This window comes from Syngnathoides biaculeatus, chromosome 2, assembly GCF_019802595.1.
Source record: "Syngnathoides biaculeatus isolate LvHL_M chromosome 2, ASM1980259v1, whole genome shotgun sequence".
NCBI lineage: Eukaryota > Metazoa > Chordata > Actinopteri > Syngnathiformes > Syngnathidae > Syngnathoides > Syngnathoides biaculeatus.
In genome coordinates this window covers 3,016,078-3,031,499 of record NC_084641.1, presented here as the reverse complement: position 1 = coordinate 3,031,499, position 15,422 = coordinate 3,016,078, and the positions used below count along the sequence as shown (strand labels likewise).

At 38.5% G+C, this 15,422-nt stretch overlaps 1 protein-coding gene across 2 annotated transcripts in view; it reads right to left on the bottom strand.

Annotated features, from left to right (window-relative positions):
- Nucleotides 1-15,422, bottom strand: part of cenpe (centromere protein E) — a 38,700-nt gene that overhangs the window by 21,858 nt on the left and 1,420 nt on the right. For both annotated transcript variants that reach the window (XM_061813314.1, XM_061813313.1), the window contains exons 3-25: nt 14,270-14,359; nt 14,073-14,191; nt 13,853-13,972; nt 12,099-12,180; nt 11,953-12,020; nt 11,436-11,510; nt 10,516-10,567; nt 10,318-10,405; nt 9,861-9,990; nt 8,536-8,655; nt 8,281-8,433; nt 8,067-8,196; nt 7,856-7,952; nt 7,496-7,742; nt 7,360-7,416; nt 6,575-6,742; nt 5,784-5,858; nt 4,871-4,939; nt 4,407-4,538; nt 2,529-2,706; nt 2,255-2,406; nt 1,483-1,581; nt 1,178-1,327 (exon numbers count right to left, since the gene is read on the bottom strand). In XM_061813314.1, the coding sequence (XP_061669298.1) occupies nt 1,178-1,327; nt 1,483-1,581; nt 2,255-2,406; nt 2,529-2,706; nt 4,407-4,538; nt 4,871-4,939; nt 5,784-5,858; nt 6,575-6,742; nt 7,360-7,416; nt 7,496-7,742; nt 7,856-7,952; nt 8,067-8,196; nt 8,281-8,433; nt 8,536-8,655; nt 9,861-9,990; nt 10,318-10,405; nt 10,516-10,567; nt 11,436-11,510; nt 11,953-12,020; nt 12,099-12,180; nt 13,853-13,972; nt 14,073-14,191; nt 14,270-14,359 (2,651 nt within the window). The remainder of the gene's footprint in view (nt 1-1,177; nt 1,328-1,482; nt 1,582-2,254; nt 2,407-2,528; nt 2,707-4,406; nt 4,539-4,870; nt 4,940-5,783; nt 5,859-6,574; nt 6,743-7,359; nt 7,417-7,495; nt 7,743-7,855; nt 7,953-8,066; nt 8,197-8,280; nt 8,434-8,535; nt 8,656-9,860; nt 9,991-10,317; nt 10,406-10,515; nt 10,568-11,435; nt 11,511-11,952; nt 12,021-12,098; nt 12,181-13,852; nt 13,973-14,072; nt 14,192-14,269; nt 14,360-15,422) is intronic.

The window sequence follows — 15,422 nt, the reverse complement described above, 5'->3', positions numbered from 1 at the left end:
CGGCTCCATTATATGCCACCACGGCGGCGAAAATCAGCCACACCGGCTGAGGCGCCGCGTTCGGCGGTCACAGCTTCTGCGAAGGCTGCGCGTCAGGCTTTGCGACTGAGGCGGCTCTGAAGAACCCAGCCGAGAATGCGTTACTCAGTCGCGTGCGCGCATAAAGCACCCCGGCTCGACTGTGTTGCTCAGTACTCCGTCGTCTGTGATCACCCCCCTAAAGCAGCACCGGTAACTTCACTCGGTTGTGTGGTGTTGTCTTTTTCGAAAAGAGCGTCAGTGTCAGAAGGGGCATCGGAAAAATCCGAATATCTCTGTTGTTCAGCATCCATAGTAGCAGGCACTGCGCGTTTTCAACAGCGGAAGTGACGATAATGTCAAGGACAGAGGATGCAACTGATATGGCGACCACTTGCATGTTGAGGGACACTCAATTGCATAACTTTGCGCATGGATGATGCACGATCCGCTCACATTTTTTTTATATAGACATTGAAGTGAATACTGTTATATGTATTTTTCATTACAATATCTATTTTAGAATGTTTATAGGGATGACAGTCCCACTTTAAATATTACATTAAAAAAAGGCATCTTTATAGCTTGTGGTTTGTACAGCGCCAATGGCCAATGTTATTCAATAGCAGCTACTATATTGATCAGGTTTTGAAGAGTAATGTAACACAGTCACAAAACTATTATTTTTTTTGCACCAAGACAGCTAAAATCTCCAGCTTCCAGAGGTGGCATTTCCTAGTTTCTCTGCCCTCAGCCATAAGTCATTACATTATTTTTTCCTACTTTTTAATCTTTGTTTGTGTATACCCGCCCATGTATGCGTCTGTGTGGATGTGTGTTGGTATGGACTGGTTTTTAACATGAAACTTGTGGAGGCCACACCTGCCCTAGGGCAGCCTGATGGAAGTATGGCTGCCATTCTCAGTCTTCAGCCACTACCTAACATTCAACCACATTCATTGACAGGCAATGTGGATTAAGTGTCTTGCCCAGAGGCCACACTGACGACAAGCTTTTGTGCAGGGATCAGAACCACCAACTCTCCTTTTCCACCAAGGGCAACACCGTCAAGACCAATATGTTTCATGGGTTAAACAAAGGTGCCTTCAGTTGGCCCATGTGGGTTCCCACAATTTTGTAAATGCTTTGGTTAACTTACTTGTGTTTGAAGGGTCTCAATCTCTGCAGTCATGCCATCAATTGGCTTTCCTAAATTGGGTGTTTGGGAACTCTCCAGCTGCTTGAGACGTTGTTTCAGAGCAACTATTTTACCATGAGCATTCCTGAGGTCTGCTTGATTCTCAATCATCTGTTTGATGACAAAATCGTATTGTATAAGCTATAACACCATGGCCTTAGACAGACACACAGACAAAAATTGGCTCACAGAGGAAAAAGAAAACTGCTCAAAGATTTTGGGAAAGAAATGAAGTCGTTTAGTAGACTAGTCGGGTGCGAGCTAACCATATCTATATTTTCTTGGAGATCCATCCGGAGCTGGTCTCTCTCTGCTGTAAGAACTGCAACATCCGACTCTCTTTTCTCCATCTCTTCAGCAGCAATCTGAACACATCAAGATGGTCTCTTTTATTTTTGAGTGTTAAAGTTCCGATAAACGTTTTTTTCCTGACGTCAGTGGTCTCCGAAATTTGCGCTATTCTAAAATTAACATTTGGAGAGAGGCAGACTTTCCTCTGCTACAAGAACACCAAATATATAAAATTAGCTTTTTAGTAACCAGAGACGGGCTGACACAACATCCATTGCTGGGTAAAAGGTGTATAGTTTGCAGTCATGCATCATTTTTGGTGCACCGCACCATGAAAACTTTGCCAGTGAAAAAAATTGTAAAAGATAAAATATTGTAAAGTACAGGAAGAAAAGGAGCAGATAGCATTAATCAGCATCATCACATTTCTAGTGGTGAGCTTGGGTGATTTTCTTTTCTTCAAGTTACACACTAATGTGTAAGGTTAACATTTGAGGGAATGTTTGTCAGTCAGGGTATAATTAAGGATTACCTTTCACACACTGAAAAGCTCATCTTTTACTTTAATCAATTACAAACATTTCCTTGACAGCTCATTTTAAGAGTGTACTGCACCTTAAATGTCCGATTACATCTATTAAGGCAGTGTAAATGTTAAAACACAAGTGAGAATAAAGGGTATCTTGAAAAACGTACTCCCAGCCACTAAACGCATTTTGAGTTTGAAGTTTGGCTACAATAACAAACCTTGTCCAGGTTGTTCCCTTCATTTGTGAGAGACTGAAGTGATCTCAGTTCCTCCAGCTGAGCTTTCAGGACTTCCTCTGCTTCCTGAGATGCCGTTAGCTCTTTTTTCAGGTTAATCACTGTTCTCTCAAGTTCCACATTATCCATCATATCTGTTTGTAAAACACATGATTTACCATCACTCTCAAAAGCCATTCCCTGTTGGGATGGTTAAGCTTTGAGATTGATTCAGATTGCGGCGAGCTTTTGCATTACAAAATTTTCTAAAACCTACTTCTGGGGACTTTGCCATCGAGTAGAGTGGTTAGCTTGGTGTTCTCTTTAAACACATCATTGAGCTCTTTTTGGAGATCCATCTGCATCTTCCTGAAATTTGATTTCTCAGACTCAAGCTGAAAACGCAGGCTGTGGACCTCAGCTTCCATCTTCTCATGGCTGACAGTCAGAGTTTTCTGAAGAGAAGATCGTGATGGGGGGCGGGAGACAATGCTTTCAAACAAATCTATTGAGGAATTCAAAAATAGTTACAAAACAACACCAGCTGGCTAGAGCTACAGTGCCTTGTGAACTTTTCAACCTTTCGCCACATTTCAGGCTTCAAACAAAGATGAGATTAATTTTTCTTGTCAAAATCAACAAGTGGGACACAAATCGTGAAGTGGAACGAAATTGATTGGATATTCTAAACTTTAACAAATAAAAACCTGAAACGTGGGGCATGCAATATTATTCGGCTCCCATACATTAATATGTTGTAGCGCCACTTTTGTTGCAATTACAGCTGCAAGTCGCTTGGGGTAAGTCTCTATCAGTTTCGCACATTGAGAGACTGAAATTCTTGCCCATTCTTCCTTGCAAACCAGCTCGAGCTCAGTGAGGTTGGATGAAGAGTGTTTAAGATCAGCAGTTTTCAGCTCTGCACGCAGATTGTCGATTAGATTCAGGTCTGTACTTTGACTTGGCCATTCTAACACCTGGATACCTTTATTTGTGAACCATTCCATTGTAGATTTGGCTTTATGTTTTGAAACGTTGTCCTGTTGGAAGATACAGTAAATCTCCGTCCCAGTCTCATGTCTTTTGCAGACTCCAACAGGTTTTCTTCCAGAATGGTCCTGTATTTGGCTCCATTCATCTTCCCATCAATTTTAATCATCTTCCCTGTCCCTGCTGAAGAAAAGGAGGCCCAAAACATGAGGCTGGCACCACCATGTTTGACAGTTGGGCTGGTGTGTTCAGGGTGATGAGCTGTGTAGCTTTAACGCCTAACATATCATTTTGCATTGTGGCCAAAAAGTTTGATTTTAGTTTCATTTGACCAGAGAACTTTCTTCCACGTTTGGTGTGTCTCCCAGGTGGCTGGTGGCAAACTTTCAACAAGACCTTTTGTGGATATGTTTGAGAAATGGCTTTCTTCTTGCCACTCTTCCATAACGGCCAGATTTGTGCAGTGTACGACTGATTGTTGTCCTATGGACAGCCTCTCACATCTCAGCAGTAGATCTCTGCAGTTCATCCAGAGTGATCATGGGCCTCTTGGCTGCATCTCTGATCAGTCTTCTCCTTGTTAGAGGTGAAAGTTTAGAGTGAGGGTCTTGGTAGATTTGCAGTGGTCAGATACTCCTTCCATTTCAATATGATTGCTTGCACAGTGCTCCCTGAGATGTTTAAAGCTTGGGAAACATTTTTGTATCCAAATACAGCGTTAACTTCTCCACAATAGTATCTCAAACCTGCCTGGTCTTTATGATGCTCTCTGCACTTTAAACAGAACCCTAAGACTATCACAGAGCAGGTGCATTTATACGGAGACTTCATTACACAAAGAGTGGATTCTATTTATCATCATCATCACTCAACACTGGATCATTCAGAGGTCCTCACTGAACTACTGGAGTGAGTTTGCTGCATTCACAGTAAAGGGGCCAAATAATATTGCATGCCCAACTTTTCAAGTTCTTTTTTGTTAAAAAATGTGTAAAATATCCAATAAATTTTGTTTCACTTCACATTTCCCACTTGTTGATTCCTGACAAAAAATGAAAATCTTACATCATTATGTTTGAAGCCTGAAATGTGGCAAAAGGTTGAAAAGTTCAAGGGGGCCGAATACTTTCACAAGACACTAATCACTCTAATCACACCACCCAACCTTCATCTCTTCCAAGGCAATGTTTTCACTCCGTAGAAATGCCCATTCTTTCTTTGTCTCTCGACCTAGGCCCTCTGAATCTTCGAGAGAGCGACGAAGTTTTGCCACCTCTTGAGTCAAGTCCTTGCCAACCTGAGAGAAACAAACACAAAGAGCAAGCAGTTCAACTGGTGTTACTTATACTAAAGGCTTTGAACCAAAAAAAAAAAAAAAAAATACAATAAATCACTCATTAGTACAAGTGACAATACCACAGTAATACAAATAAAATGTGTTAAACCAGAGAATCAGAATGCTTTGGCAGTTTCATTGTTAATTCAAATTGGAAAAAAAAAAAAAAACTTGTCTTCACATTGTGCCTTGTTTACCTGTCATTTTCCTCAAATGTATATATTTAAATAAACTTCCTCTCTGTTCAGAAAATGTTAACCACTTATCGCAATATATAAATATTCCATGTATACCATATTCTGAAGATCATCAGCCATTTTGGTTTTCTTCATCAGTTCTTCAGAGACGGTCTCTAAATTTTTCTTTAAAAAAAAAAAAAAAAAAAAAAAGTTTCATGAACAGTATGGACACAAGTTAGGAATACAAATTCAAATGTGAAAAAAATAGATACATTTAAGCAGTAAATATAGCTACTGAAATCTGCATCGCTTTCTAAGCCCAGTACACACAGAAAAACAGATTTTGTGAAGATTTTCCACTTTCCCAAACAAGCACATCTAGTGGCAGACAACTAAGTCTTATAAGAAATGACGATATTCGTTAGATCTTGTATGTGATGAAAGAGGATTTGTCCCGAGTTTAAGGTCAGGTCTAGGCAGACAATACGAAACAATGACCATGTTTAATATTTACAACCAAAACTTGTGTGGAGCATGCCGATCTGTCCCGAGTGATGACAGCATTTATTTTGATGTGCCACAAAATTTACCCATTCAAGACTGAGGACCATTGGAAACCAGCGTATATAAACAACTCATCTCACCCAATTTTTTTTTTTTTTTTTGTAGAAAAGTGAGTCCCCCAAGCAGCAAGGTGTTTTTTGAGAACATTGGCATTTACAATGGTTCTGGGAACCTTTGGGAAGATTTGTAGAACCTTTGCACATATCCTGTCACATTTCTTCTGCGTTTCCCCCCCAAAATGATGCGTGATTACTAGATTGGCAATGGAACTGAATCTTTGTGCGAATGTGTGGTGTGCTGTGTTGAGAAAGTGAGAGTACATCACACACGATAACCAAAACTATTGCCGATTTTCTAGGGATGGTCAGCAACAGATTTTTTATTTTTTTTTTAATTAAGAATGGAAAAATCTGTGTGCACCAGGTCATAGCAGAAAGAAAGCTAGAACTCTTAGCCAACTCACCTTAAATTCCAAGCATTGGATTCCCTGGGCTTCTATAACCTTCTTCAATGAGCCTATTTCATCTTGGAACTCCCACTACGAGATAAAAAATATTAGTAAAATCTCAACAGTTAAGAAAAATAAAATTAAAAAAAAGTTAATGGTTCCAATTTTACGAGCGACCCAAAAAATTCCCACAAACCCATTTCTATACCACGTCATATGTCGGGGCGCGCACTCGCAGCATCTTTTTGGACAAGTTTTAAAAAAGAAAAAGTGTACACAGGTGTATTTTACAGTCATTACCAGATCACTACCAACCTTTTATTGCTCATTTTGTAATGTCTATGTCTGAAAACTATTCGTTCAATTGACTGTCATAGTAGTATTTCTTTTATATATATATATATATATATATATATATATATATATATATATATATATACACACACACACACACACATACATACATACACATATATACACACACACACACACCACACACACACACACATACGTCATTTTTAGTTTTTTTTTTCCCCATTTTAAATGTTTTAGCGCTTTGTATTCAGATCCTTTTGATCATGTAAAGCACAATAAGTTACCTTGTGTATGAAATGCGCTACAAAAATTCAGTTAGCTTTAGAGCAGATCCAACTACCAGAGAAAAATTCTGTTTTGACATCCTTGACATAAAAATTATTTTGATATGGCCTGAAAAAAGTACTTCAATGTAAATGAACAATATCGGACGACACCACTGTACTTGTTAATCCATTCTGTCGAGTTCCCACTGTATTTACATACATTACCTCAAGCTCTTTTCCAAACTTTTTCTCAAGATATTTGAACTCCTCCAGTTCCCTGTTTTCTTCCAGCTCTTGTGAAAGAGCAGCGTTCTCTTTTTCCAATATTTGTGTCTGCTCCATGAAAATACCCAGCTCCTGTTTTAAATAATCTCTCTCAGAAGCCAGCATTTCCTAAAAAACAAACAAAGACCACCTCAGAAACTGTACTCGTTAATCATAAACGAGTATGGTTCCTCTTGGCACGATCACTAATAATCTCTTTCTTTATCTCTCCCCATTGCTCTAGACTGTTGACCTCAAGTATTTAAAGTCCTCCATCTTCGCTATCTCTACTCACTCTTCCCCCACCATCTCTCTCATGAATATATGTCATATTTTGGCTAAACCTCATTTCCAATGTATGCCTCCAACTTTGTGTTGCTCACCCTGCTACCTGCAGACCAGAACTTTATCTGAAAACATCATGGTGTATGGGAATTCCAGTCTCACATCAGTCAGCCTAACCATCACAACAATTTGCATTGGCCTGTGCCCCTCAGAGGGCAACATTGTGTGCGTATAGATGTTTGATAGCTACTGTAAATACTTAGTGATATATCAGCATTGACTTTTGTTTGTGTTCTCTTAAGTAAGAGAAGTGTAGGCATTTCAAGGCTGTCACCACAAAGTATACCCCATTCTCTCTTCAGAAATGAAGGCACTTTAAATTAAGTTTGAAATACTACACTTTTTTTTTTTTTTTTAAATCACAACAGGATTCAGAACTGGAACTGATGGTGAAAAGTTACCTTCTCGGTGGCAAGAATCTCACAAAGGTGAACAGTCTCTTCAAAATCTCTTCCAATCTGGGGGGGTAGATGGCATTCATAATAAAACCAGAAGTGTGCAAGAGACCTTGAAAACAGTTTTCGTTTTGTTAAGCACCTGTTTATTAAATTCAGACTGTCTGTTGCTCCTCTGTTCTTCAAGTTGTTTATTTAGCTCTGCCACAGAGAGCTCCAGCAACTTTATTTTGTCAGTGGCGTCAGCTTTCTGCTGCGCTTCACTTTTGAACTTAAGGTCGACATCTGCTGCCTCCTTCTCCATTGCTTGAATTTGAGCCAAGGCTTGCTGGTTTTCCTGATCTAATGCTTGAAGTTGTAGCTCCAGTTCTGACACTCTTTCAAATGATCTAAGAGGCAGAAATATGTACACTTGCACATTAAATAGCTGAAAAAACGACATATGGTAGGAAAAAAAACAGCACACAAATTCAAAATAGATTAAAATAGCTCTGCACTTCACCGGTTTCCAAAGCTACGGAGTGTAACAAAGTCACCACTTGAGTTTGTGTCATCCAATGCCTCCTCGGGAATCTCCCAGTGACTGTCAAATTCTTCATCTATTAAAATATACAATTTATAACTTGCACAAAATCTGTCTAACAGTACAAACAATGACCATGTAATGAGAACTGCAATATGCCAGTTCTTGCAGTTAAAAGCACTGTCCTCACCTTCAACCTCAGTCAAACAGGAGACTTTTCTCTGATTGACAGAGCAAACAAAGCTAAGGTCTGACTGAACATCTTCCCTGGTAGAAGGGGGAGCTATTTTTCCTCCCCACGTAACCCTACGTTTGGGCACCTTAAAGCAATCAGAACTGTTAGGACAACAATGACAAAAAAAGATGAATTGAAATATTGTAATGCTACATTGAGCAAGAGTTACCTTTGGTACACGAGATAAGTTGGTACTAGTGACCAGTAGTTTGGTGAGGTTTCTTATTCTGTCCTCTTGTTCTCCTTGAAGTTGTTCTTTTTCTTGGAGAAGCTGAGAGAGAACCTCTCTCTCTGTTGCTGTGGTTTGCGTTACCAATGAAACCTGCAGTGTGGGTGTCACTTACTGGTCAGTGTGTCAACAATGATTCTTCAATAGAACCTCAACAGAAAGCATGGCACTTTTTTTGTAAAATAAGCATCTTGCCTCATGAAGCCGCTTCTTGAGGTCTACAATTTCATTACGATATCTTTTGAGCAGCGCACCATCATCAGAAACCTCCGTGACATGGGGATCGTTCTTCATTTTCTTTGCAGTGCTTGCAAACTGAAGAACACATTAAGCAACACCACCAACAACACAAACAAAAATGTGCACTATTTCAGTTCAGTATAACATTTTTATGGACAAGTAAAAGTGGATGTATTATGATTACACATCTGAGTAATGATTTTTTTTAATTAACTGTTGGTGGTACCTGGTATTTTGCAAACAAAACAACTCTGGTCAACCACAAATTAACTTCAGCTGTCAATTTTGGATTTTACAGGTACAGTATGTAATTTAACACAAATGCCAAGGTCCGCAAACGCTAGAACACATCACTTAGATCCATCCATCTTCTGTTTAATGGGGATCAGGTCACAGGGGCAGCAGGTGAAGCACTGAAGCCCAGACATTTCTCTCCACTGCCACTTACTCCAACTCAAGGGGATACAGAGGCATTCCCAGGATAGTGCATCCTGGGTTGACCTCCTCCCAGCAGGACATGCATATGACACATCAACAGAGGCACCCTAAGAGTCCGTATAACTGCACCACCAGGCTGCCTGTCAATTACACGTTTGTTTCTTCCGTCACTTACGTCAACAAGACATGAAGATACTTGAAACCCTCTATTTGAGCTAGGATCTTATTCAACCCGGATAGAGCACTCCATCCTCTTCTGACTGGGTACCATGATCTCAGATTTGGAGGTGCCGATTCTAATTAACTGCTTCAAAATACTCTAGCAAAGGTTGACAATAGTGCCTTGATGAAGCCATCAGAATCACATCTGCAAAAAGCAGTCTTAAAAGTGGGGTCACAAACTTGACCCCCCTCATCTCAATAATTTAGCGGTTTTGAAAAATTGTGTCTATAAACATTATAAATAAAAAACCCAGTGACAAGGTGTAGCATTGGCGAAGTTCAACCATCTCTGGAAACGAATCCGACTGACTGCCAGTAAACTGCCTATATTAGGGTTTGCGGTAACCTGTCCTCCCAGAGAACGCCCCACAAGAGACGGTCTCTTAACACTACTAGTGTATAAAGCCTAAATCTCATGAGCCCTCAAGAACCTTGCTTGTCGACTGTTCAGTCAGGACAAAAACAGCATTGCTTGTCCAGCAGATGAAGACACACAAATAAGAAAAGGATAAAGGTGGACACCATCCAAAGACAGCTGAAAATGGAACATGCTGAATTCTTGGTTGCGTTTGACCCGTCGAAATCGTTAAATGGCATAGGGGAAAAAAGTATATACCAACCTGCAGAGTGCGGAGCGTCTCGTCGAGGAATGTAGGCGTAATTGTGCAGAGGATGACTGTTTTGGCGTTACCGCCAAGGGAGTTCTGAAGAATCCGTGTTAACTTACTGTCTCTGTAGTTTATGAAACCACTGGAAACAGTAATGTCAAGAGGATTTAAGCACTTTAATCTTAAATATATACAAAAATATAGTTTAATTGAATTTTATTTTATTTGGGGGTTTCATTCCATATATACTGCAATTAATAGTGCCAAATGTTGTACTAAAACAGTATGGAACCACTGATTATCAATGAGCCTGACTTTATGTAATGCAAAGATCTATTAGTTGCAAAACAGGCACTCTGCACACATTAAACTATCCTGTAACTTGAGCAATGACCAATGGCACATCTCCGACGCAATCAACAATTATCACAGTTTGCATTAAGCACAGAAGATCTCTATTTTTCCATACCTTGGGCTTTCGTCACTAAGCTTCATCATCACTTGGCCTAGTGTGAACAAGCTGCGATTGATATTGCAGCCTTCCTTCAAGCGTGTACCTAACAAATAGATTCTTGTTAAATCAATAGTTGGAGTTCATCATTCGATTCACAGAACTAAAGCAAGGCATAAAAAGTTTCGATTACAATGTAAAATTTTAGCTCATTACCTTCAGCCCCTGTTTGGCTTGCTCTCTCTGATCCAGCCAGGTCGACTAAATTCTGTGACATACAGTTTCAAATGTGTGAAATATACCACATTAAAATTGTAATGCTCAACGACTCAAAATGTGCATTAAGCAAAGGACAAGTTTATAAATTGAAAAACAGGAGTGAGATTTTAACATGAGCAAATATAAGAAATATAGCTACATGACATTCAGATCATTGTAACGGAGAAAGTACCCTAACTATCAGCAGAAGCGGCACAAGTATTTTGTTTTCTTAACTCCTGTGACCTTCCACACACAGGCAGAAACTCAGGCCACATAGTAGTCCGCTGTGGAGTAATATGAACAATTGCCATTATTGTGTTGATGATAGCTGTGTGGAATGGCTCTAACTTCCAGCGTTCAAGGTGTGTGAAAGCCTATGATGGTGAATCAATACAATTTACGTAAATAAGCCTGTTTTGAGTTCAAAGCTGCAAATTTCACACACGGGCAACTGATTTGTTTGAATGAATATCAAATGAAGCCATTTGTTACTTTTGGACTATTTTGTCACTGATATTTCAAACAGAATGAATAAAACCTTCTACTCAATCAGTTGAAAATAACATTTAACCCCTATTTTTTTTAATAATGTGATCAAATCGGGCCATCCCTGCTGCCGACCCTTATGGCAGGGGCGAAGTTCTCATTTATCTTAGCCTCATCACCTTCACACAGCTCAAAAAGGAGTGTTTTGTATCAATTTAAATTTATGGCTCTAGTTTACATGAGGGCTCATCCCATCTCTTCCTTTTATACTGATTTCAGAAAAGTACAGATTTTTTTTTTTTGTCAAGCCCATCTCGATGACATCTAATGGTAACGGGTGTGGGGAAAAGGACAAGCGCAAACATGGAGGCTTATGAAAGCCTAATTACCAAATGGGAAACGATGATGGCTCCATCTGCATTTTCTCCTGATGAAAGGTCACTCCTTTCACGACTCTCTAGGATCTAAACCACAGCAGAACATACTACATTTTATTGTTATTTCAGTAGATAATTTACTTGCAATCAGAATACAATTAAAACCAATAGACTTTAAAAAAAAAAAAAAAAAAAAAAGTTATTTACAATATTTTACAATTTATAGAAGGACTGGAGCCACTGGAACCTTACTATATTCCTATATTAACGTGTCTCGGGGGTAATCTTAAATGCAATTTTTTTCCATTAAATACATTCCAAAATGTACAGTATTTCTTGCATGTTTAAATGTTTTCTTTCCCTAAACATTTAAGTTTAAGGTAATAAAAGTACCCTGTTAATAAGCCAAGAAGTGAGACATTTCCTGCATTTTTGGGGATATGCATTTTTTAGGAGCTGAAGAAACAGCTTGAGACAGAAGATTCTTGGGGGGGGGATCAAAACACCTAAAATGTTCTATGTTGCTTACCATTCGAAATATGGTGTGTGAACGGCTGCTGCGCTGGTTCATTTTTGTCATTCCATAGTGACGGTTTTCTGGGGGGAGTCAGAAATACTTGAATGAATGAATGAATGAAATTATTTTTTCCATATAAGCCAAGTGAGCACACTTACTTTCTCCTTTACGAATCCAGGCCAATGCTTGTGCAGGAGAAGTCACCAGTTCCTCAGTCAGGTCAGCAACATAGATATTTTTCTACACACAGATGAAAACTGTGCTGAACATTCAAAATTGGAATTAAAATGGACTATAAGTGTGTTAAACTTGTTTCCTTCACTCAAGGGGGTAAAACTTTAAATAACAAAAAAGAAACATTTGAAGAGTGCTCGCAGATTTGTCGAGTCTCCCGAGACACGTAAAACTTAACGGGAAAGATACAAATGAAATTGGTTAATAGACTGCACCTAAACAACAGTGATGGGCAAATGATACTGAAGCTTTGGAGCTTGTGTCACTGTTCCTGAAGTGGAGTGATTCGAAACACTGCGTCGGAGCTTTTAACAAAACACCAGTATCACCTGACCAATCACTTTTTTGTTTCGCACTTCATTCCTTCAAAATGTTTCAAAGCTTTTCATTGCCTCATATTCTTTCAGTCTTTCAAAGGCACATGGTATTACATTTATCAGGCATCTAATTTGACTGAATGAAAAAAAGACTGAAAAAGAGTTCGTGCATCTACGTCACAAAAATGACTTGACAGGCCATACTGCTGGTCAAGCAAAGCATTATTCAATGCTAAGTCGGTTGGAGACAACACGAAAATATGCCTCCCAGAGTTTTGTCTGATACTGTTAAACATAGGTACGAGGAAAAATTAGACACTTGGCATAGAGCACCCATATTTAATGCCAAAGCCTATGTTTTCGCCGATAAGAAATTGGACTCTTAACCCACTTCCGCTTGTCTTGGACAACTGCATCAACACATGTACTGTATCTGGTGAGTAAGTTGTCGAGATTCACACAGAAGAGTTTGAAAGCCTAGAAAAGTCTGGACGCATACAAATACTCCGTTGCTGGAACTGTTCTCAATCATGGATAAATCCCATTCATTAACTATGATTGGGGGTGGGGGGGAAGAAGCATCCAAGAGAGCAAGTGGAAATGGAGTAAAGCTTGAAGCTTAGCAGCAGGGTTTAAATTATTTTACCACGGAGTAGATGGGAAGAGAAATGGAGTAGGGGTTATTTTAAAAGGAAGAGCTGGCTAAGAATGTCTTAGTATCAGATCGAGTGATGAGGCAGAAATTTGAAATTGAGGGTATTGTGTATAACGTGATAAGTGAATATGCCCCACAAGTAGGATGTGACCTTGAGTTGAAAGAGAAATTCTGGAAGGAACTAGACGTAGTAGTCCTGAGCATCCCAGAGAAAGAGAGAGTTGTGATTGGTGCAGATGTCAATGGACATGTTGGCGAAAGAAACTGACGATGAAGAAGTGATGGTAAGTACGGCATTCAGCAAAGGAACTTTGAGGCGCAGATGGTGGTGGACTTTTCAAAAAAAGAGTTACTATCAACTATTACTGTCGCAATATCAATTAATAGTCTCTGTGCCAAAATTTTCTTCACCTACATTCTTCATCTTCCATATCATGTTAATCCACAGAGTTGAATCCAGACAACTGACGTGTCTTTGATCAATTTATGTAGTCTCTTTATCACATTTAACAATTACCAAAAAAATGTTGTGAGAGGCCCAATTATGTGATTAGGACAACTCTGCCTGCTGGCATTCTGAGTAATTAATGACACAAATATCAGAGGCTCCTACCACACAAAACAATATAATTATAGTTATATTGTGTCACTAAAATCCCACACAGGAGAAAGTAAAAAAAAAAAAAAAAAAAAAAAACCAACTTACATTGGTAGTCTCTCTGACTTCCAACGGTTTTCTTTTCCAGCTGTCAACAAGCAGGTCAGTCACGGTTTCATTGTATATTTCCATGTAAGACACCCTGAGAAGAAACTCCTTCTTTGGACACTATCAAAAAAAAAGAAAATTACAGATGAAATTATATTACCCTACAAAATGTAATGCAGCATGTCACAGAAATTAGATACATGTCTAAAAACAGTTTTACCTTTTTAATGGTTTGGAAAACATCATCAATAGCCATTGGTATGACACCAGGAATATGGTTAGTTCCCATCATCGTGAATGTCTTTCCAGAAGCTGTCTGACCGTAAGCAAAAATGGTACCTGTTTAAAAGCAGCAACAACAAAAAAATTATACACAGTAACATCTACTGTATACAACTTTCAGGTTCCCCAACCTACCATTGTATCCTCCAACAGTTGAAACAACCAACGGCTTTGCAATATCTTGGTATAATTGATCAGTTGTCTCTTCAGCAGTGAACACTCGGTCTGTTGAAATGAGAAGTATATAAAAAGACTTCACTATTCTGTGACCCCAGGGTCTGACGTTAAGCCTTCAAGTGTGGTAGCCCAAGCAAAGTTGTGGTGCCCCAGTCCAGAACTCGGATTTACCCAATGTATTCATACATGAATGTAGTGATTAGACTGTATATACCATCTTTAAAATGTATTTTTAAGACCCTTTAAGAAGTTAAGATAATTGCATTCATGGCAATGACTCTTACTAACTTGGCTAAAAATCAAGTCATTTCTATTGCACAAATAATAATGCTTAATAGAACAATTGAAAAAAAATACTGACTTAGCACTGACATTCCGATGTTTTGCAGACTATGTACAGTATAATTAGGGGTGCTCCGATAAAACGTGAGATTTCCGATCACTGACGATACAATCATACAGATTAGCTGTACATTTTTCAAATATGGTCAGTGCTAATCGTTATTTGAGCTGACATTTGGTTTATGTCACAGCTCGTGTGCCTTTGCAGTGTGACGAGGACGCGATACCTGGGCTGGGCGATTATGGGGAAAAAAAATTATCTTTATTATTTTTGATTGAAATTGATAACATGATAAATATACATTTCAAAACTAACTGCAAAAACTCAATTTTACATATAACGTAAATGAACAAATGAAAAATATATATAATATACAAAAATAAGTTGAAATACATGGCTAAATTATTTATTATCTATCAGAGGCGTCTATAAAAAGTAATTATTCCTCATTATTCTGGGATTTAACATCTGAAATAATTTTGGTAATCTTAATAGACCCAAAAACAGAAAAAGTTTACCCTTATTTCATGTTATAGGAAAGCATTTCTTTTTAAAGTCAATGACTGTGGCCTCTAGGGGCAGTGTCAAGTAACATGCACTGAGCTACTTATTTACTGAAATTAAAAAAAAAAAAAATATATATATATATATATATATATATATATATATAATATATATATATATATATATATATATATATATATATATATATATATATTTAAAAAGTTACGATCTAACATTAATAAACTTGTTTTTCACAGATTAGGA